We start from the raw sequence: 22572 nt of genomic DNA on the forward strand, positions 1-22572 counted from the left end.
AATCAACTTTCATACTCCCACTTTGTCTAATATTTAAATTTGCTCGGTTTGCAAGTAAGCTTGTTTCACCAGCCACTTAAGCTATTCGGCCAAGCAGGCCAAGGCACACATAGACATTTAGTTAATTAGTGTTATGGCACTCGGCCAAGCAGACCAAGGCACACTTTACTAGCATACACTTGGTGCACATGCCTCTTCAGAGCAGCAGCAGTACACAAGTCTTTGCGATAGATCTGCTTGTTTGGGGGGGGGGTGTTTTGCATTTTGTAATATGTATTTGCGTATACTTCCCTACTTTATTGGAGGATTGAAGCAGCATCTCTTGAGTTTGTCTAATTGTGCAGCAGCAGCATGTCCACACGCTTAACTCAGTATGTCTATGTATGTTCTAGCAGTCGCAAGTCTCCATACTTGCTCTGCAGAAGCGGTAGCATTGCAGATCTAGTCCGCCAAGACCAATATCTATATGTCATACCCACAATAACATGTTCAATCTTTCTGATAGTTGTTATGACTGAACTACTGTCACACTACTGAAAAGTGAAGTTAAGTTAGTAGCATTGCTACTTCTAGTTAGTTACTCGCCAACACTGATTGAACCTTATTGTAAACCGTTACATGTGTAACCATTACATTTTTTGTAATGTTACTTACACGTTACATACTTTGGTGTTACTTCTCACCAGCTGACTCAGGCTTGCTCTCATCCAGAATGATAGCACTATGCTTGTTTTTTGTTTGTTTTTTGTTTTGTTTTTTGAAGTGCTATTTTTGCTGCGGACATGAATGGAATAACTATACCCCTGTATAGATGCAGCGTCTTTTTGCAGTGTTCACTGCTTAATTGGTTAAACTATGAGTGTCATGTTATGCACTTGCAGGGTAGACATGTTGTAAAAAACATTAATAAATCTAAAATAAATATAAAAGTTACATTAACTATGGTGCAACTTGTCTTGTATGGATTACTCTGATTATGTAACGCATGTTTACATATTACCCCAAACACAGTAATATTTGTTATTTTATGTCAAACTGCAGATTCTGTGTGTTTTCAGAATGTCACATTATTCCCCCACTGGATGCTGTTATTCTGTTCGATGACTCTGGCAGTATCTCAGATGAAGATTTCAAAATGATGATCAGATTCATCAAGAAGTTGATTGGCTTGTTCTTGGACACAAAAGCCCAGGTTTGTGTGTGCTTGTGTGTGGGTTTCTTGTTGTTATATTACTTTGGTTTAATATTATATTTCTGTCTCAGGTTGCAGTGGCGAAATTCTCCACAGAAGTGTCAGCTGTCTTTCACTTTGAGAACTTTGCAGTGAATCCAGACCCTGACCAGCTAATGAAAGACGTGACCCAGGCAAAGGGCAAAACATACATTCCTTCTGCAATACGCTTTGTGTTGTGAGTGCATGTGAACTGTACCACACAAAATGACTAAATATTTTAATAAAATTAATTACATTATATGCTGATTAATTAATCAAATTAATCACTAAACGCAAACTTTGCTGTGAAAAGTGCCCAAATGAAGATCATTCAAAGGCATAATTGTGGCTGATCAAAGCAGTGATTAGACAATGCAAAAGTGGCTTTAGAAGTAAATATATAGTATGATTGATCACAGGTCCACATTCCACATGAATCCATTAATCTGGGTTCAGTTCAGCATTTCTGAGGAAGACTCTTGTATTCCAGCTCTAGAGTTCTTGTATTCCATCTGCAATATTCCAATTGCTTGTTTATGAGCATGCATCTTATTCTCTTGTTCTCTCTCAGAGATCAGATGTTTTCTGAGAAGGTGGGCATGAGGAACAACTCTGAGAAGTTATTGCTGGTGATCACTGACGGGATATCAAGCGACAGCGAGACATTTGACAATGTCATTTCCATAGCCACTAAACGAGGAATTAAGAGATTTGCCCTTGGGGTAAATGCAAAATTTTGAAAGGAATATTCCGAATTATATACAACTTAAGCTCTACGTTCCCAGCATTTCCAAAATGCTGGGTGTCATGTTTTTAACAAATCTCATGATCGTCCATTTATTTCTTCTTTCTCAGATCGGTGAGGACTATTCCCACAGTGAGCTGGAAAAAATCGCTTCCTCTCCTCAGTTTGTGTTTGAGACAAAGAGTTTCAGTGCTCTTACCTCGATTCTGAGTCAGCTGAGGGAAAAAATATTCTCCATCGAAGGTACCAAGAAATTAGAGAGGACAAAACAAAATAAACTAGCATCTTACTAAACAAAATCTTAAAGTACATGCTCTCTCTGTCTCTCTCTTTAGGGATGGACACAGGGAATCTCAGCTCTTTTCAGTTGGAATTGTCACAGGGTGGCTTCAGCGTGGCCCTCTCTGAGGTCAGTAATGTTTCCCAATGTTATCAACCTGACATTAATAGGAGAAGCTTTTGTTTATATCAAGCATTACAACCCACTATGGTTTTAAAAACTTCTCAAGTTAAATATTTCAAATAAATATTTTCTTTATTTCCATTACATTTCTATTGATTTACATTTATTCATTTAGCAGATGCTTTTATCCATAGCGACTTACAAATGAGGAATATAACAAAAGTGATTCGTCAAAAGTGCTGCAGTATCAGATTGCTAAGAGAAGTAGAAGTAGGGAGAAAGGTGAGAGACAGTGGTGAAAGACATTAGAATTTATTTTTTTTAGCAAGTCAGAAGACAGTTGACAGTAAAAGGGAAAATCTGAGAAGCGATTTTGTGCCTCTGTGAGATGGCACCACGAGGCGCTGTTCATCCGCCAATCGCAAGCTTCTGGAGGGTACATAGAAGTAGTGAGTGTTGATAGGGGCCATGGAACCAGTGGCTGTTCTATAGGCGAGCATCAATGCCTTGAACTTTCCGTGAGCAACCATTGACAGTCAGTGCAGTTCGATGAAGAGAGGCATGCTATATGCGCTCTTCTGGGCTTGTTGAAAACCAAACGCGCTGCCGCGTCCTGGATCGATTGCAGAGGTTTCACTATAAATGAAGGAAGTCCTACCAGAAGAGCATTGCAGTAGTCCAGTCTAGATTTGACAAGAGCTTGGACAAGGTTTGATTCTCTGCTGAAAATTCTGTAAAACAGGTTATATCAAGTTAAGGCTGTTAACGGTTTGAGCATGTACGAGGTCAGGAGGATGCTCTGACGTAAAAAGTCTGCTGTCAAAGAGCTTGAGCCAGTCACAAAGTTCAGATGGAGCAGAATGTTTATTTGTAAGCCTGTGATGCGGGAGTCAAAAATATCTCAGAGCTCAAGCCCAGTCCTATGTTCAAGCCCCTCCGTTATGGAAAGCACACCAAAAATGTTTACCTTAATGCGCTCCAGGACTATATGAACCAGTGAACTCGTAAAAGTGGCTTATGTGGCTGCCGTAGACTCTGTAATAATCTGAGCGACCCACATGTATTAGCCATTCAGCAAACTGCGAGACGCCTCTCTGCTAATGCCGTGTGTTTGGGGCGGGTTATCTGTTTTAATGAATGATAGAAAATGAAGGAGTGCTCTAAGAAAATAACATCAAATGGAAAACCAAATCGTTTTTCAAGTTGTGTTGCTAGTGGCACAGAAATGACACACAGCATCTTTTAGGGGAAGTTCACATAGGATATAGAGCATGACAGTGCCCGCCTACTTCAGCTGTCTTGGTTCCAGAAGTATTTTATATAGCAAGAGGCAATACAACAGCCTATAATGTCCATCTGATGCATATTTACAAAGACCGAAAAGTAAAAAAAAAATAACATTGCAGACGGAATACAAAAATACATCCTATGTGAACACCACCATTTGTTGAAGGTCAGTGTGGACCTTAGAACCACCAGCTGATAGTCCAGCTCAAAAACCATCTAGGCCAGCTAATGACAATAAATGACCAGCTTGGACCAGCTAGAAACACAGCTAGGAGCTAGTAAAACTAGCTATGGTCAGAAGGAGTATTTTACAATTATGTTATGTAATGGTGGTAATATGATTCTCTAAATGAAATTAAATGTCCTCTACTCATGTTCACGTAGGATTTAAGGTTGTTTGGAGCAGTTGGGGCATACTCATGGTCAGGTGGGATTGTGCAGGATCTTCATGATCAACTGATCAGTTCTTCATTTATTAATGCCACAAACGCAGAGGAGGACATCCGGGACTCATATCTGGGTAAGACTCTAATAAATAATTAATTTAAGGTTTATTTGCCTTTTGCCACTTTTTTTCATGATGCTTTCTAAGACAATCACTAACATACAGTAAGTTTTAAACGTCAATGCATAACTCCTGCACTATTTGTGCTACAGACATCATAGAATGTTTGTCTCAGATGAAAGTCAGGTTTGTTTTTATTTTTTATTTTTTTACACATTTTAAATTCACTTTCATTCTGAGTAAAATTATGTAAATATTTCTGGTCTCATTGTGTCGACTGTATGCGTTAAAACATTTTTATCAGCCGATTGCAGATGTTTTCATATCTTGTACTGCAGTTGTGAACAGTTAATGCAGCTGTGCTGTTTTTAAACATGTTCATTCATACCACCTCAGTTTCAGTCATGCACACTGTGCCTTTTATGTACTGCAGTCACCGCAGACATCACAGGCAGCTGCTTTAACCATACTGCAGATCTGTTTCAAAACAAGTTACAAGCCCAACCACAGTTCATTATATGCTGATGTAGAGGAAACAAAAATACTTTCTCACAGTTAATTACAACACCTTTTACAATACAGTATTTTGAACACTCACACTTGGGAGTCTAAATATAAATTGTAGTCGAAATAGTAATTTCCCCCCACTATTTTACCACCGAGCTTAAAGGGATAGTTCACCCAAAAATTTAAATTCTCTCATCATTACTTACCCTCATGCCGTCCCAAACGTGAATGAAATTCTTTCTTCAGCAGAACACATTTGAAGAAAAATAGAAAAATATCTCAGCTCAGTAGGTCCTTAAAATGCAAGTGGATGGTGATCCGACTTTTGAAGCTCCAAAAATCACAGACAGTCAGCATAAATGTCATCCATACGACTCCAGCGGTTAAATGAATTTCTTCTAAAGCAACACAATTGCTTTTTTGTGCTAAAAAGATGAAAGTATTTAAGTACATTTATATAGTATATTTAACTGTAAACCACCGCTTTCAGTCAGTAACAGTTTATGCGTGTGACGTAATTACGAGAATGCTGAGTTCATGTGATCTCTCGTGTGACGAATTTGCGCTGACGTTACGGACGTAATCTAACGTTCTCCTCTCGGTTGAGACATCCAGGATAAGCACACAAACGCACCATTGTGAGTAAAGAAACAGATACAAATACAGCTTCTTTACAGCATTCCTCCTACTCATTTGTAAACAGTGCTGCTCTTCCGGGTGTGTCGAACGTGCCTCAGTTCTCGCTTGTCTCACTTGCCAATGCTATTAAGTTCCGCGCATACTGCTGCTGACCGGAAGCGGTGTTTTATAGTTTAAAAGTACTTAAATACTGATCTTTTTTGCACCAAAAGTGATTGTGTTGCTTTAGAAGACATTAATTTAACTGCTGGAATCATATGGATGACGTTTATGTTGACTATGTGATTTTTGGAGCTTCAAAAGTCGGATCACCATCCACTTGAATTTTAAGGACCTACTGAGCTGAGATATTTTTCTTCATATATGTTCAAAACACATCTGGGATGGCATGAGGGTGAGTAAATGATGAGAGAATTTTCATTTTTTGGTGAACTATCCCTTTAAGTGAGTAATTTCTGTGCCACTAGCATCACAAAACAGAATTGTTTCATTTGTTTGTTTGTTTTTTAACCTTTTTATAACCCACATTATATACTGTGCTGCAGGTTACTCTGTTGCTGTGGCGACAGTGAATGGGGATGTTGTTTACTTTGCTGGGGCGCCAAGATATAGACACAAGGGTCTGGTGCTGGGCTTCACACAGAACCGTCAGAACCACAGCTGGACCGTCTCGCACAGGATATACGGATTACAGGTACATCAAAAACATTTACAAAACTAATTTCAACATATAGTGGCCCCCAAAAGTAAATGGACACTTAAAGGGATAGTTCACCCCAAATGATAATTCATTCATCGTTTACTCACCCTCGAATTACTTTCTTTCTTCTGTGGAACACTAACAAAGATATTTTGAAGGATGCATGATGTGTTGTTCTCCATACTGTGTTAGCCAATGGGGTCCAAATTCTTTCAAGCTCCATAAAGGCTGCATAAAAGCAATCCATATTACTCGAGTGGTTTAATCCATGTCTTCTGAAGCCATAGAATCGCTTTGGGTGAGAAACAGGGCATAATTAATGTCATTATTCACTATAAATCTTAACATCCGGCCTGACTGGAACACTTTGGTGCATGCTTTGATGTGACACATGGTTGACAGGGACACAATCCCGTGTAACAGTATACATTCATTAGATGTTGCAGTTAAATTTTCCTAGTGTTTACTATCAACCTTATCAACCTTTTGGCGACTACGGTAAATTTGAAAAGTATCCCAAAAAGCCACAACCTGCGACCCTATCATTTTAACTTGCATCTGCATTTTCAAAGTAGCCTAAATGGGTGTGAAAAAGCAAACCTGGCAACACTGTGTCTGATTCGTGCGCAGCGCTCTGTGCATGCGTAAGCGCGTGGAAGTGTGTGAAGGAGCTTCTCTCATGAACGCTCTGAGGATGTCAAGGTTTATAGGGAATAAGGACTTACATTTTGGTGTGTCTCTTACCCAGCGTGATCGTATTGCTTCAGAAGATTAAACCACTCAAATTGAATGGATTACTTTTATGCTGCCTTTATGTCCTTTTTGGAGCTTGACATTTTTGGAGCCCATTTACTTTCATTGTATGGACAAAAACACATCATATATCCTGTAAAATATATTTGTGTTCTGCAGAAGAAAGAAAGTCACACGAGTTTGAGATGGCATGAGGGTGAGTAAATAATGAGAGAATTATTTTTTCGGGGTGAACTGTCCCTTTAAGCCACACTTAAAAACATTGCATTAGATTACAAAATATCAGGTGGCATTTATTGTATTACACAATGATAGCACAAACAAAACATTTCACAAAAAAATATTTTAAGTGATAAAATGATAGATATACTTGAGGGGAGCTGACTTCATACATCCACTAAAGTCAACTTGACACCAGCTGGTTAAAATTGCACAAATGTCTCAGAAAAGAGGAGTTAGTTCTGGGAAAAGCTCTAACATCATTTGTTTGCAGATGCCACTTGGTTTGAGATTTTGTTATCTATACAATGCAGTCAATACATTTTTAATTTTAGCTTAACTGTCCATATACTTTTTGGGCCGCTGTATTCTTCATATAGTTTTTGTACTTGTGTCAATGGTTGCATGATAGAGTAAAGAAATTAGAGTCATTTAGCACATGGTTATCTTCTGTACTTCTTCCCATCTAAAGCTTGCTTTCTTGTCTTTTTTATCTATTCTTTTTCTCTTGCTTCATTTCTCTGTCTGCAGCTGGGCTCATATTTTGGGGCAGAGTTATGTGTCATGAGTGTTTCTGGGTTGTTAGCGGTTGGGGTTCCTTTATATCACGCTCATGGAGTGGGGGGAGAGGTCCACATATGCCCATTGAACACTGAGGTAAGATCAACACACACACACGAGTAAGGATTATCACACACACTCATACTTGAGGAAGATACTGAAAGAGTTTATTATTACACACAAGGAAGAACTGTGACAGTACTGTTTTAGTAATGATATCAGATGGTAATACCACATTTTGATTAAAACCATTATACTGTTTGATTATCGTTTTAATATATCATAAAAGGTCATTCAAGGAAATTCAAGGTTATATGGTTTATTGTTATGTTAACATTGTTATGTTATGGCTTTAAGGGCTGTATTTATGTTTGAGATCAATTGTAATTGTACAAAATGTGCAAAAAAAAGCACAGTGATGGTATCAGATTGTGAAACCATGGTGTTTTATTATTATATACCATGGTACTGAAAACAAAATCAAAGTTCAAAATTATTAGTGAGAAGTTAACGTCAGTATTTACTGTGCAGCCCGCATACATTTAAAGGTTCTCTGCTAATGCTTATATTTTTCTTATTGCATATTCTGGGTTCAAAACAAGTTAAGCTCAATCGACAGCATTTGTGTCATGATATTTATTACCACAAAAATGAATTATGACTTGCCCCACCTTTTGTTTAAAAAAAAAAAAAAGCAAAAATCTGGGTTACAGTGAGGCACTTACAATGGAAGTGAATGCGGCCAATCCGTTAATGTTAAAATACTCACCATTTCAAAAGTATAGCCACATAAAAAATATGTGTTAACATGATTTTAGAGTGATAAAATAACTTACTAACCTTTTCTGTGTAAAGTTATAGCCAATTTTACAACTTCATTACCATGACAATGTAATGTCAACAAACCCTAAAACCCTAAAATGACTGTAAAAATGACAATTTTAACAACTTTACAGCTCAAATAATATATGATTTTTAACAGAAGAATTAATGCGTGCTTAAAATTATAAGCTGTGCATTTCTGCCAAAAGCTGGCCCATTCACTTCCATTGTAAGTGCCTCACTGTAACTTTGATTTTTGCTTTTTTTAAAGAAGAGGTGGGGCGAGTCGAAATTTATTTTTGTGGTAATCAATATTATATCACAAATGCTGTCGATTGAGCTTAACTTGTATTGAACCACGAATATTCCTTTAATCAATAAAACTTTTAATCACATATAACTAAAATGTTGACAGTATCATACTACATGTTCTAAAATTCCCATTATCCCATTAGACACTGAACTGCTCCATGTTTCTCCGTGGAGCAGTGGGGAATGAGTTTGGGCGGTTTGGTGCTTCTCTGGCTGCCCTACAGGACCTGAGTGGAGATGGCCTTGAAGAGTTGGCAGTGGGGGCACCTCAGGAAGAGCAGGGCAATGGGGCAATTTACATTTTCTTGGGACGACCGGGAGGTATCAGAAAAGAATACAGTCAGGTTGGGAGAAACTCAATTTCACCTTTTGGTTGTGTGATGTAGGGCTGTCAATTGTTTAAAAATTTCTATTGAATTAATTACATGATATGGCATTAATTAATCGAATTAAGTAAGGAATAATTGACTCCTGCCCTTTGAATTGTTTAAAAATAATGGTAATACCACCCGAGGTGGTAATGCGGTCACGACGCGCAGCAGAGTATTATACTACAGTTACCACACCTTAAGACATTGTTCAGGGTTTTATCTCAAGACGTTTTCTGGTTTTCATCCCTAAAATGCTCTTATGAGAGGAACTACTTTCTTTCGCCACAGATTCAGTATCTTTAATACAGCTCAAGCCTTCGTTGCTAATTCAAAAATGTCACTTTAGAACTAGCAACGGAGGCTTGTGCTGCTTCACTGGAGCACTTACTGAAGTAACAAGGTAGTGCGTTTCGCTTACTTTCCCCCTCCTGAAAACTGGTGGTACTTCAAGCTTGAATTGCTTCGATGGGAGGAATATTCCATATTAAAGTCCGGGAATGTGATAAATTATGTACATTTCTCTGAACGCGTTATTTTTGTATAATTAATCACACTGAATTAACTTGTTAAAACAACAGCCCTAGTGATAAGTTTCTCGCTCTTTTATGGCTCTGCAGAAAAATCCAGCTAAAACCAGCATATGATGGTAACTGGTTTTACATGGTTTTTATCTGCTCCAAGCTGGTCATTTATGGTCATTAACTGGTATCATGAATGTACAATAAGCTGGGTTACAAGCAGGTGGGGCCACATATTGATCTGGTAGACCATCTTGGTCGAGCTAGTTAGAGCTGGTGAACTTCCTCAGACCAGAACCCAAAAGGGATCGCAAAGTGATGGAAAACATGGAAATGTCAGGGAATTTTAAATGGACTTTTCCAGGTCTGGAAAGTCACAGAAAAGTTATGGACATTTCTATAATGAATGTACGTTTTTCTAGTTATCGATGAATCAGTCATTCAATGAATTAGTCAAATTGGAGTGATTCACTAGTGAATCTGTCTGAATTTGAATGATTTTTACAAATTTTCATCAAGTAATCAGAAACAATTAGGAAAAGTCATGGAAATTCATTTGTCAAAATGTGGGAACCCTGAGCCAGCCAACATGTTTTAAAACCCTTTTTTTCTGTCTCTCTCTCTCTTTCATGTGTAGAGAGTGAGTGGATCAGCAGTAGGTAGTGGACTGCAGTTTTTTGGAGTCTCTGTTCACTCTGCTGGCGATCTGACTGCTGACTCTCTCACTGATGTAGTGGTGGGATCTAGAGGTGCTGTTATTGTGCTCAGGCAAGTGTGCTTGTTCGTACAATAATGTTAGATTGTGTAGACTTGCAGAGCCACACTTTTGATTATTGACAACGTTTTGTCCACTTTGCAGAGAGACTCTCTGATCAACATGTTAAGCAACCAACCACAGTTTGTTTTGTTTTTATATGACGTTGAGGGAAGGTTAAATTTGAAGTCAATAAATCGATGTTGCTTTCCACAGTAGTAGAATGATGAGCAAAAAAAATGGTAGCTTATTTAGATAATGGTGCAACATTGTTGGTCACCAGCTTATGTGGGAGACTGGTGAGCTGGTGTCCCCAAAAGGCTTTTAAACTAGCTTTTCCAGCTTCATCAGAAAGACCTTGCCATTCAACCAGTTTCACCAGGTTTCTACTAGGTTTTGTTGGTGAAAAGCATGGCTATGCTGGTCCACTAGCTAGACCAGCACCAAACAAGCACTAACCAGCTTACTTGGAATTGCATGCTGGTTAAGCTGGTCTTCTCAGCAAGATCTACAAATGGTTAAAGGAATAGTTTACCCAATAATGACAATTCTCATATAATTTACTCACCCTCATTTTCTGCAGAACACATAAAAAAAAAGATTTTTAGAAGAATATTTCTACAATTTTTACAATGCATAAAATGATAAGAGAATTTTCTTTTTTGGGTGAACTGTCCCATTAAACTGATATTACAGAAGAATTAGGCTGAAAATGAGTGTGGAATTTTTGATCAGAATTTCTGTCCATGCAAAATTACAATGTACTCATAGCAGTCAGGTACTTTGAAACACCACTTTGTTTCCCAGCTGACTGATAAATCCTGTGCACCTTGACTCCAGTCAGGCAGGCTGATTGGAGCTTGTTAGCAAATGATTGCAGTTTTTGTGTGCAGTGTGCTTCAGACAGTCAGTGGATGTGCCATGTGAGACTGTGGTTAGTCTCAGAAGCAAGAGTTGCCTAAAGTCTAGCTAAGAAGATGTGAGCCATAATCGCATTCATTTTTATCACATTTTAACAGAACTCAGCCGGTCATGTGTTTGCCCATAAACGTCACCGTTGACCCGCCAATCATTCCTCAGAAATTCTTCCATTGCTCCACTGCCCTTGGCCTCAACACTCCTGTTGCCACACTTACCATTTGTGTCACCTTAAAGGAGGTTATCAAGGGTAATTTACAAGGTGAGTCAGACTGAGAACTTGAGAGAAAATATGCTAATTGATAGTAAATATTTTATTTTTCCATAGAAATGCCAATATTGATCAATCTGTATTCTTGAATATCATTTATGAAATCAAACGTGCATTTGTGGGGGTTTTTCTTCAGATCCTTTCAGTGCTGTGATATCAGTGGCTCTGGAGCTGGACTCTCAGCTCAGGACCCCTAGGCTGTTGTTTGGCCCCAGGTCAGCCTCCTTTATCTGGACCCCCAGCAGCAAACTCACCAGCATTTCTCCTGTCTGCACTACTCTCTCCATCAGCATCCCGGTCAGTATTTGTGTGTGTGTGTGTGTGTGTGTGTGTTTATGTATGAGATTGTGTGTACAAGTTTGGAAAACAGGTTTGGAGGAACACTTTTACATAGCCTCAACAAACATCAGTAAAGCTTTGCCATTTAGATGTGAGACCAGACTTTACTTGCGCGTTGCAGATGAGAAGCATATTTAGCACTTACTAAGCGCCAAACGCGAAATGAATATCATTCAATTTGCTTCGGCAACCCGAAATTTAGCTTTGGCGGCCGGCAAAAAATATTCAATGAATGAAAAACCCTGACTGTTAAAGTGATGTAAAGTGATGTAAAGTCAATCAATCAATGTTTTTAAAATTCACTAAAAGAGGTAGAATTTTTAGTTACAACAGCCTCTGATGTAATAAGTAAGTAGCATTATTCATTTTGCACTGCAAGGTGTAAATGCATTCCAGCTAAAGAATATCCATATACAGTTGAAGTCAGAAGTTTACATACACTTTGTTAGTATTTGTTATCATTGCCTTTATATTGTTTAACTTGGGTCAAACATTTTGGGTAGTCTTCCACAAAGTTCTCACAATAAGTTGCTGGAATTTTGGCCCATTACTCCAGACAGAACTGGTGTAACTGTGTCAGGTTTGTAGGCCTCCTTGCTCGCACATGCTTTTTCAGTTCTGCCCACAAATTTTCTATCGGATTGAGGTCAGGGCTTTGTGATGGCCACTCCAATACCTTGACTTTGTTGTACTTAAGCCATTGTGCCACAACTTTGGAGGTATGCTTGGGGTCATTTTCCATTTGGAAAGCCCATTTGCGACGAGCTTTATCTTCCTGGCTGATGTCTTGAGATGTTGCTTCAATATATCCACATAATTTGGCTTCCTCATGATGCCATCTATTTTGTGAAGTGCACCAGTCCCTCCTGCAGCAAAGCACCCCTACAACATGATGCTGCCACCCCCATGCTTCACGGTTGGGATGGTGTTCTTCGGCTTGTAAGCCTTACCCTTTTTCCTCCAAACATGACAATAGTCATTATGCCCAAACAGTTCCATTTTTGTTTCATCAAACCAGAGGACATTTCTCCAAAAAGTAAAATCTTTGTCCCCATGTGCACTTGTAAACTGTAGTCTGGCTTTTTTATGGTGGTTTTGGAGCAGTGGCTTCTTCCTTGCTGAGCAGCCTTTCAGGTTATGTCGATATAGGACTCATTTTACTGTGGATATAGATACTTGTCTACCTGTTTCCTCCAGCATCTTCACAAGTTGCTTTGCTGTCATTCTGGGATTGATTTGTACTTTTCGCACCAAACTACGTTCATCTCTAGGAGACAGAATGCACCTCCTTCCTGAGCAGTGTGATGGCTGCGTGGTCCCATGGTGTTTATACTTGCGTACTATTGTTTGTACAGATGAACGTGGTACCTTCAGGCATTTGGAAATTGCTCCCAAGGATGAACCAGACATGTGGAGGTCCACAATTTTTTTTCTGAGGTCTTGGCTGATATCTTTTGATTTCCCCATGATTTCAAACAAAGAGAAACTGAGTTTGAAGGTAGGCCTTAAAATACATCCATGGGTACACCTCCAATTCAGACCACCTCCTATCAGAAGCTAATTGTCTCTTGACATCATTTTCTGGAATTTTCCAAGTTTCTTAAAGGCACAGTTAACTTAGTGTATGTAAAATTCTGACCCACTGGAATTGTGATATAATCAATTAAAAGTGAAACAATCTGGCTGTAAACAATTGTTGGAAAAATTACTTGTGTCATGCACAAAGTAGATGTCCTAAACGACTTGACAAAACTATAGTTTGCTAATATTAAATCTGTGGAGTGGTAAAAAATAGTTTTAATGACTTAAACCTAAGTGTATGTAAACTTCTGACTTCAACTGTACTAGTTAGATATAAAATTATGTTAATGCGTGTTAATGCAAGGTGTAAATGGGGCCTTAGTTTTTGCATACTGTTACATTTCCTCTGTCTGATTGAGCTGTGTATATTTGCACTACAGGAATGTATATCAGACTACCATGAGGTTCCTCTCTCTATAAGGATGAATTTTACAGGAGAAGTGATTCCAGGAACAGGAGGCCTGAGACCAGTGCTGAGCCCTGACTGCCACCCTACATACACAGAGATGGTCAGTGTGTGTGTACATGCAGATATGTGTGTATATAGACAGACAGACAGCTTTACACAATCTTAAATTGTCTTGCCTCAGTCATTTGTTGGTAAGCCGCTCGTATGGCAGAAAGCTATGAGAGTTTTTTTAATAAAACAGTGCGAAACAAGGGCTTAAATACACATGTGCAAACAAGGAAATGAGGAACACCAGGGGAAAACAATCAGGGGAAAACCAATCATAAAATGAAATGACAAAAGTACTAAAAACTAACAGGAAATAGGAACTAAAGAATTTCAACATAAAAGTCAACACAAAAACAGGGAATATGTGACAGAGCCCCTCTTTTAAGGAGCAGATTCCAGACGCTCCAAAAAACAATAACAAATTGTGCATGGAGTGTGGGGGAAAATAGGTAGTTCAGGGGGGCACAAGGGGTAAACAGGCAGTTCAAGGGGGCACAAGGGGCAAGGGGAGCAAGGAACAAGGCAAAGTCAGGGAGGTTTGAAACCAAGGCAGAGCTGGAGGGATGGAGAGCCAGAGCGATGCTGCAGGCTTGGAGGACCAAGTAGACCAGAGCAGATCAGGCAGGCGGCCAGGAGGCCAGGGAGACCAGAGCAGATCAAGCGGAGAGCCAGGAGACCAGGGAGACCAGAGCAGATCAGGTGGATGGCCAGGAGACCGGGGAGACCAGAGCAGATCAGGCGGACCGCCAGGAGACCAAGGAGATGACCTCAAGGTGGGGACTGGGTCAGGAGTCCTGGGAGGCGGCCGCAGGGTCGAGACAGGGTCAGGCGGCCTGGGAGGTGGCCGCAGGGCCGAGACAGGGTCAGGCGGCCTGGGAGGTGGCCGCAGGGCCGAGACAGGATTAGGCGGCCTGGGAGGTGGCCGCAGGGCCGAGACAGGGTCAGCAGGCCTGTGAGGTGGCTGCAGGGCCGAGACAGGGTCAGGAGGCCTGTGAGGCGGCCGCAGGGCCGAGACAGGGTCAGGAGGCCTGTGAGGCGGCCGCAGGGCCGAGACAGGGTCAGGAGGCCTGGGAGGCAGCCGCAGGGCCGAGACAGGGTCAGGAGGCCTGGGAGGCCGTGGAAGACTCTGGGGGCAGAGCCGTGAAGACTCTGGGGGCAGAGCCGTGGGAGGTTCAAGACAAAGAGTCCTGTATGAATGGGAAACGACCTCCGTGGTCGAACATGGGAAGAGACTCATGAACAACCTCTGTGGTTGTGTACATGGGAAGAGACTTGGGAACGACCTCTGAAGTTGTGGGCATGGGCAGAGACTCGGGAACAACCTCTGTGGTCATGGGAATGGGCAGAGACTCGGAAACTACCTCCGCGGTCGTGTTCATGGGATGAGACTTGGGAACAACCTCTGTAGTCGTGGGCATGGGCAGAGACTCGGGAACGACCTCTGTGGTCGTGGGCATGGGCGGAGACTCAGGAATGACCTCTGTGGTCGTGGGCATGGGCGGAGACTCGGGAACGACCTCTGTGGTCGTGGGCATGGGCGGAGACTCGGGAACGACCTCTGTGGTCGTGGGCATGGGCGGAGACTCGGGAATGACCTCTGTGGTCGTGGGCATGGGCGGAGACTTTGGAACGACCTCTGTGGTCGTGGGCATGGGCGGAGACTCGGGAACGACCTCTGTGGTCGTGGGCATGGCGGAGACTCGGGAACGACCTCTGTGGTCGTGGGCATGGCGGAGACTCGGGAACGACCTCTGTGGTCATGGGCATGGGCGGCGACTCAGGAACGACCTCTGTGGTCATGGGGTGAGACTTGGGAACGACCTCCATGGTCGTGTACACGGGAAGAGACTTGGGAACAGAAACTTTTCTTCTCCTTCTCCGGATGGCCAAAGTTGACAACGCTGGCTTTGGGACGGACGAGGCTGGCAATGCCGGCTCTGGGACGAATGAAATTAGCAGCATGAAATGACAATTAAGTAATCAAATTAGTCACATATATCAGTATTTTCTGAGAAAGGCCCCATAATAAAGATGATTGAATATTTAATAATCAAAATACTATATATACATACACACACACACACACACACACACACACACCTATATATATATATATATATATATATATATATATATATATATATATATATATATATATATATATATATATATATGTATATTGTAAATAAACATCTACATTCAGATCTCAAATACATTATATTATTGGGGCAGATGAGTGAATGGTCAATACAAAAAGTGTCTTTAGAAGTCAATATATTGTTTGTTTAGTCTATCACTGGCCTAAAGTCCACAGCAATCCACTTTACAATTGCTGTTGGAGCGTCTCACTTTGGTTGTATCTACGGCTGGGCGATATGGCTGCAAAAATTATATCTTGATATTTTTATCTCTATTCTAAAGTATTTGTTCTGAAATGGCATTATTTATTTATTTTTTAAATCAGAGGAACCATCATTTCAACCAAACAGCAATTGTAGCTAAGTTTCCTCAAAATGTTTAATGCATGACATAAAAATATATAATTAATTTAAATAATGCTTTCCATATTTTTCACTAAATAATAACAAGAAACTTTAGATGCACCAATACAACAATACAGTATTAAAAAGCAGTATTTACTTACCTATATTTTTAGTTAAAAAAAAAAAAACAATTGTGAATGAACACCTAACCCCTAAGTTGAATTTTGTTATAATACAATATAATATTGAATTGTTATTATTATTGTCATTATTATTATTATGAGGATTACATTTGTTTCATATAATAGTAATATATTTTTGTCGGATTCACTTCGCCTGTAGCTTTTTATTTTGGTGGAAAGCTGAAAGTACTGTCGTTTTTACTTCACCTTTTTACTGCAGTGTTTCTCACTTAAAAATCTGGTGAAACGCTGTCACCTCCTTTTCTGTGATACCACGTCCCATTTTTAGATTTGCATAATAACTTTTTACAAAGGTTTGGAATCGCGTGAATGTGTAAACCTGCAGCGCTGTGCTTTCACAATGCTCGTGAGGCCTCTTAAAAGAGCCTGTCATGTGACAGGTCAAAATAAATTTTTGTGGTAATCAACATTGTCACAAATCCAGTTGATTGAGCTTAACTTGTATTGAACCCAGAATATTCCTTTAATAATTGTGCAGCTCAAAAGTATCATGGAATTATTCTAATGACGCACTCTTTAGGAAATGTAGTGGCCGAATAAAAAGCATACTGCTATCATAGCGATATTCATGATATTGCTTCATTTTAAATCCCCAGCAAAATCACTGTGATATTATTGTGAATATATAGTACAGTTGAGGCTGTGCTGACTGCCCCCTTCTGACAGAATTTACATACGGCATGATTAATTGCGTTTAAAAAAATTTACACATTATTTTTTATATAACTAACCACACTGAAATAATGCATTTATTGTCATTACTGAACTGTGTAGTATTTTAATTGGGTTTGTTTCATTAAAAGGTTATATTATAATTAGGGTTGCCACCTGTCCCGTAATATACAGGATCATCCCGTATTTTAAGCTGGTCAGATGGCTTCACGGCAAATTCCTTCAAGATCATTAATTTATCCTTGATATTCGTTATATATTTTGCCTAATGTGGGTAGGGGACCGTCTAAAAAGTCCTCACATTGTGTTAAAACATCCTAATACTGTTGCGGGTATGATAAGGGACCGTCTGAAAAGTCCACACAAGCGACTACTGCCGTTGTTGATATTAACTATATTTAAAAAAGAAAAAATTATTAAAAGTTTATATTATAATTAGGGTTGTCACCCGTCCTGTAAAATACAGGATCGTCCCATTTTTTAAAGATGAATAGTACCATATCAAATCAATATGGGATGCGATTTGTCCTGTATTTTAAGCTGGTCAGATGGCGTCATGTCAGATTTGTTCAAGATGGTTCATTTAAAGCAACAGTTCACCCAAAAATGAAAATTCTCTGTGATTTACTCACCCTCCTGTCATACCAGATGTGCATGATTTTCTTTCTCCGGCAGAACACAAATGAAGATTTTTAGAAGAATATCTCAGCTCTGTAGCTCCATACAATGCAAGTGAATGGGTGCCAAAATTTTGAAGCTCCAAAATCCACATAAAGGGAACATAAAAGTAATCCATGTGACTCCAGTGATTAAATCCATGTCTTCAGAAGTGATATGATAAGTGTGGGTGAGAAACAGATCAATATTTAAGTAATTTTTTATCATAAATTCTCCTCCCTGCCCAATAGGGGGCAATATGCATAAAGAATGTGAATCACCAAAAACGGAAGAAGGAGAAAGTGAAAGTCAAGGAAAAAGGACTTAAATGTTGTATCTTAAATATTAATATCTGTTTCTCACCCACACCTATCATATCACTTCAGAAGATATGGATTTAACCACCAGAGTCATCTGGAGTACTTTTATGTTGCCCGCATGTAGATTTTGGAGCTTCAAAGTTCTGGCCACCATTCACTTGCATTGTATGGACCTACAGAGCTGAAATATTCTTCTAAAAATCTTCGTTTGTGTTCAGCAGAAGAAAGAAAGTCACACACATCTGGGATGTTATGAGGGTGAGTAAATGATGAGAGAATTTTCATTTTTGGGTGAAAAAAAAAGCTCCAACAACTTAAGAGAGTGTCCTTTATTCTACAGCTGCAAAACTGGCAACACTGATTATAATGGTTGATACATTTTTATGAACTTTTCTGACCCTATTTTTGTCAAGGGTTTGAAGGGCCTGACCGCACACTACTAAAATGCACAATATGCACTCAATGTTCAATGTGTGTTTTCCAGGTGCTTCTGGAGAAGGTGTGTGGGGAAGATCATGTGTGCGTATCGGATTTAAATGTTTCTCTCTCTTTTGTGAGGTTTGTGTTCAATTTCATTTAACCTTTGACTCATGCTCTTCATGCAGTGTAATGAATTCAAATGCATCTGTGTAATATTTTTTGTTATGACACTATCTTCTATCTCTTTTTCAGTGACACAGTCGTGAGCACTGCAGGTTACCCTGTTAATCTCTCAGTGGAGGTGACCAATAATGGAGAAGATTCCACAGACACTGAACTGTTCCTTCATCATCCCACCATCCTGTCCTTCACCCGTGTCAAAGCGGTCAGAACCTCCATAAAGCAATTTATCACAGTTTAATATACAGACACAAGATACAAAATGACATGTGTCTTAAAACAGCCTCTTCAGATTTAAAGAGTCCAGTGGAGAGAAAAGGTTTCTGAACCAACATCCAAGCCAACCATTTAACCATAAAGTAGTACCTTTAAGCATGTTAGTTGACCTTTATTTAAGGCATATTAAACACATTAATGTAAGTGTAAGTTAAGAAGTATTCAATGAGAAGTATTGCATACTACCATACTTCTCATATTTGTGCAGTATATGTACAGTCACATTTCTGTATGCATGAAATACCCAAAACTTTACTTGGAAAACTGCATCCCACAAAATCACTAATGATTATTGAACGCCTCAATTTTTTCTTATTCAGTTTGCCATAGTATAGTAAGGTAAAGACTAGTATTGTAGTATGCTATTATAAGTATGCATGGTAGTGTAGTATCATATGCTATTCTGTACTGAGGAGAACTCACTCCTACCGCTGTATCTTATTTCCTATCAAGAGTTACTAATTAATACAACTGAATTTAAAGATGTAACTGAAAGAAAAACTGACAAAGAATTCAAAAGAAATCTCTTCATTCCGATGTCTGTTTGGGGTCTCTCAGAAACTTTTTTTGCAGCTTTGCTTTCTTTCACTTTCACTTTTTATTTTTGTCTCTCTTAAATGGATAGTTCACCCAAAAATGAAAATGATCTCTCTCACTCACTCACAAATCTCAGATTTGTAGGACTTTCTTCTTCAGAATACAAATTAAGATTTTTAGACTAGTATCTCAGCTCTGTAGGTCCATACAATGGAAGTGAATGGTGGCCAGAAATTTGAAGCTCCAAAAAGCACATAAAGCTAGCATAAAAGTAATCCATAAGACTCAAGTGGTTTAATCAATGTTGTCTGAAGCGATCTAATCGGTTTTGGGTGAGAACAGACCAAAATATATCTCCTTTTTAACTATAAATCTTGACATCAGCAGTCTCCTTGGCGATTATGATTTCAAGCTTGATAGCGTTCTGCGCATGCGTCAAGCACTAGGAAGTGTAATCGAGCTTGAAATCATGATTGTGCCTAGAGACTGCAATGGCAAGGTGCTATACTTGGTTCTGTTCTCACTCAAAATCAATAACATCAGATTAAACCATGCTGCCTCTATGTGCTTTTTGGAGCTTCAAATTTCTGGCCACCATTCACTTACACCTACAGAGCTGAAATATTCTTCTAAATATCTACATTTGTGTTCTGCAGAAGAAAGAAAGTCATACACATCTGGGATGGCATGAGGGTGAGTAAATGATGAGAGAATTTTCATTTTTGGGTAAACTATCCCTTTAAGATTTTTTAAAACTGAATTACTGTGTCCCAATCTGACCTGCTGCTAATATACTAAATGAAGTCTTGTTCTTTCTCATGCTGCAGTCTAGTGGACAAGTGTTGTGTGTGTCCAATCAGATGGAGCTCTCAAACGTCACACACACAACATGCCGGCTTGCAAGAGTTTTCCGTCAGAGAGCGAAGGTTGGTAAACCACCAGAAGAGCCTTCATCAGCAGTGACTTCACAAAGCCTTTCTTTACAGTAAATTGCAACCGCTGATAAATAAGGTTTCAGCAAACCCCAAATGCTTAGTACTAAACTTCAGCGCACCGTTTTTGCTGCAGAAATGAATGATACCTCAAATCGTGTTGGCTTACTAGAAACCCGAATATCATAGAGACTTGATGATGGTCTCTTTTGATTTGGGCCTTTAAGCAACCACATGGCAACGCCCTAGAAACGGATGTGAAGCTGGTGGCGAGTTTTGCTCTTCATAATTTCCTAATGATTATCATTCAATATTATTGAATATTTAGTTTATAATTGACACTATGCTAAGCCCTGCCTTAAAAGCATTCTGACCAATCCTATCTTAGCAACTGTTGCCGTGTGCCATTTCTCTGACAAGCGTTTGCTTTTTTCCATTGAAAGTCTATAAGGGTAATGTGTGTTTGAGTAGTTCTGATCGGAATTTTATAGAAATGATCCACAAAATCTAAAAAATGTTGTTGCTGGGTCACTTGTAATAATGACACGAGGTACTTAGAGAGGATACATGCAGTGTTTTTTTATTTGTTTTAAAAAAAATCTTTAAATAAATATTGAGAAGAGCATACTATGGATTGTCAGTCCTCATTCCCAAATGAACATGTATCAGCAGACACGTCAGCGAGGAGTAGGGTTGCCACCCATCCCGTAAATTATACAGGATCATCCCGAATTTAAAGATGAATTGATGTGTCCCATATCGAATCTATAGGGGACATGATATGTCTTGTATTTAAGTTAGTCTAATGGTGTCACGGCAAAATTGTTAAAGATCGTTAATTTAACCTTGATATTCTTTGTAAATTTAGCATACAGTGGGTAAGGGACCGTCTGAAAAGTCCACACATTGTGCAAAATCTGCGGAGGGTGTGGTAAGGGACCATTTAAAAACATCAGATAAATTTGCTTTAAAATGTTATTTTGTATTCCTATATGGAGTTCTGTAAAGCTTGACAGAGCGAGCAATGGTAACCAAGGGCACAGCTTAGCGAAGGGTTAATTGACTTATCAGGTGATGTGTATTTAATTTAAAAACAAAAATTGTTAAAAGTGCATATCTTGTATCTTACTATTTGTCTTTTCTTTTTTCTTTTCTAAGACCACATTGATGATGTCTTTCTCAGTATCTACACCTGTAGCTGTAAACAAGCTCTTGGTTGTGAATGCATTAGCCAAAAGGTCAGTACCCAGCCCCTTAAATTTAAAACCAAACCATACTGTATACTTCACTACATAAAGAAATACAGTATAGGCTGTCAATTTTTGTCAGATCTAAACAGTGATTTGTCTTCCCATTCCAGTAAAAATGAGAACAATGACACAATGCAAGACAATCTTGCAACTACGTCCGTGGTCACCAAACTTCCTGTTAATGTTGTGGTGAGAGAGTAAGTGGCAAGTTTCTTTTCTCAGTTCAGACATTTACTATACTGTAGGTGTAGAAGGTAAATGAAATGTTAATAAGAAAGAAATTGCTTGTTTATGGTATCAGTGTTAATGTTCATTCTTTATGTTTCAGTGGAGGCTCAACTCGATTTGTGAGATATCCTCATAGCACACAGCTTGAACATATATATACGGTAAAGGACTTGTGCCTTTTTTTTTTTATATCAACTTGAAATTCAAATTTACCCTATTTATTTTCTTTCTAATAAATTCTCATCATTTACTCACCCTCATGCCATCCCAGATGTGTATGACTTTCTTTCTTCTGCTGAACACAAATGAACATTTTTAGAAGAATATGTTAGCTCTGTATGTCCTATATACAATAGGACAATGCAAGTGAATGGTGACCAGAACTTTGAAGCTCTAAAAAGTACATAAAGGCAGCATAAAAGTAATCAGTAAGACTCCAGTGTTTAAATCCATGTCTTCTGAAGTGATATGATAGGTGTGGGTGAGAAACAGATTAATATTTAAGTCCTTTTTTACTATAAATCTCCACATTTGACCAG

General features: G+C 39.1%; 1 protein-coding gene across 3 annotated transcripts in view; it reads left to right on the plus strand.

The window, feature by feature from the left end:
• LOC127433777 (integrin alpha-X-like) overlaps positions 1-22572 on the plus strand; it is a 45235-nt gene that overhangs the window by 16087 nt on the left and 6576 nt on the right. For all 3 annotated transcript variants that reach the window (XM_051685978.1, XM_051685969.1, XM_051685987.1), the window contains 19 exons: positions 1059-1192; positions 1264-1409; positions 1785-1935; positions 2069-2201; positions 2294-2367; positions 4033-4168; positions 5845-5993; positions 7503-7628; positions 8810-9010; positions 10193-10323; positions 11329-11489; positions 11635-11795; positions 13799-13927; positions 18695-18768; positions 18883-19015; positions 20451-20549; positions 21714-21793; positions 21916-22002; positions 22134-22194. In XM_051685978.1, the coding sequence (XP_051541938.1) occupies positions 1059-1192; positions 1264-1409; positions 1785-1935; positions 2069-2201; positions 2294-2367; positions 4033-4168; positions 5845-5993; positions 7503-7628; positions 8810-9010; positions 10193-10323; positions 11329-11489; positions 11635-11795; positions 13799-13927; positions 18695-18768; positions 18883-19015; positions 20451-20549; positions 21714-21793; positions 21916-22002; positions 22134-22194 (2366 nt within the window). The remainder of the gene's footprint in view (positions 1-1058; positions 1193-1263; positions 1410-1784; positions 1936-2068; positions 2202-2293; positions 2368-4032; positions 4169-5844; positions 5994-7502; positions 7629-8809; positions 9011-10192; positions 10324-11328; positions 11490-11634; positions 11796-13798; positions 13928-18694; positions 18769-18882; positions 19016-20450; positions 20550-21713; positions 21794-21915; positions 22003-22133; positions 22195-22572) is intronic.

The sequence above is a fragment of the Myxocyprinus asiaticus genome, chromosome 4 (genome assembly GCF_019703515.2).
Source record: "Myxocyprinus asiaticus isolate MX2 ecotype Aquarium Trade chromosome 4, UBuf_Myxa_2, whole genome shotgun sequence".
NCBI classification, from domain to species: Eukaryota; Metazoa; Chordata; class Actinopteri; order Cypriniformes; family Catostomidae; genus Myxocyprinus; species Myxocyprinus asiaticus.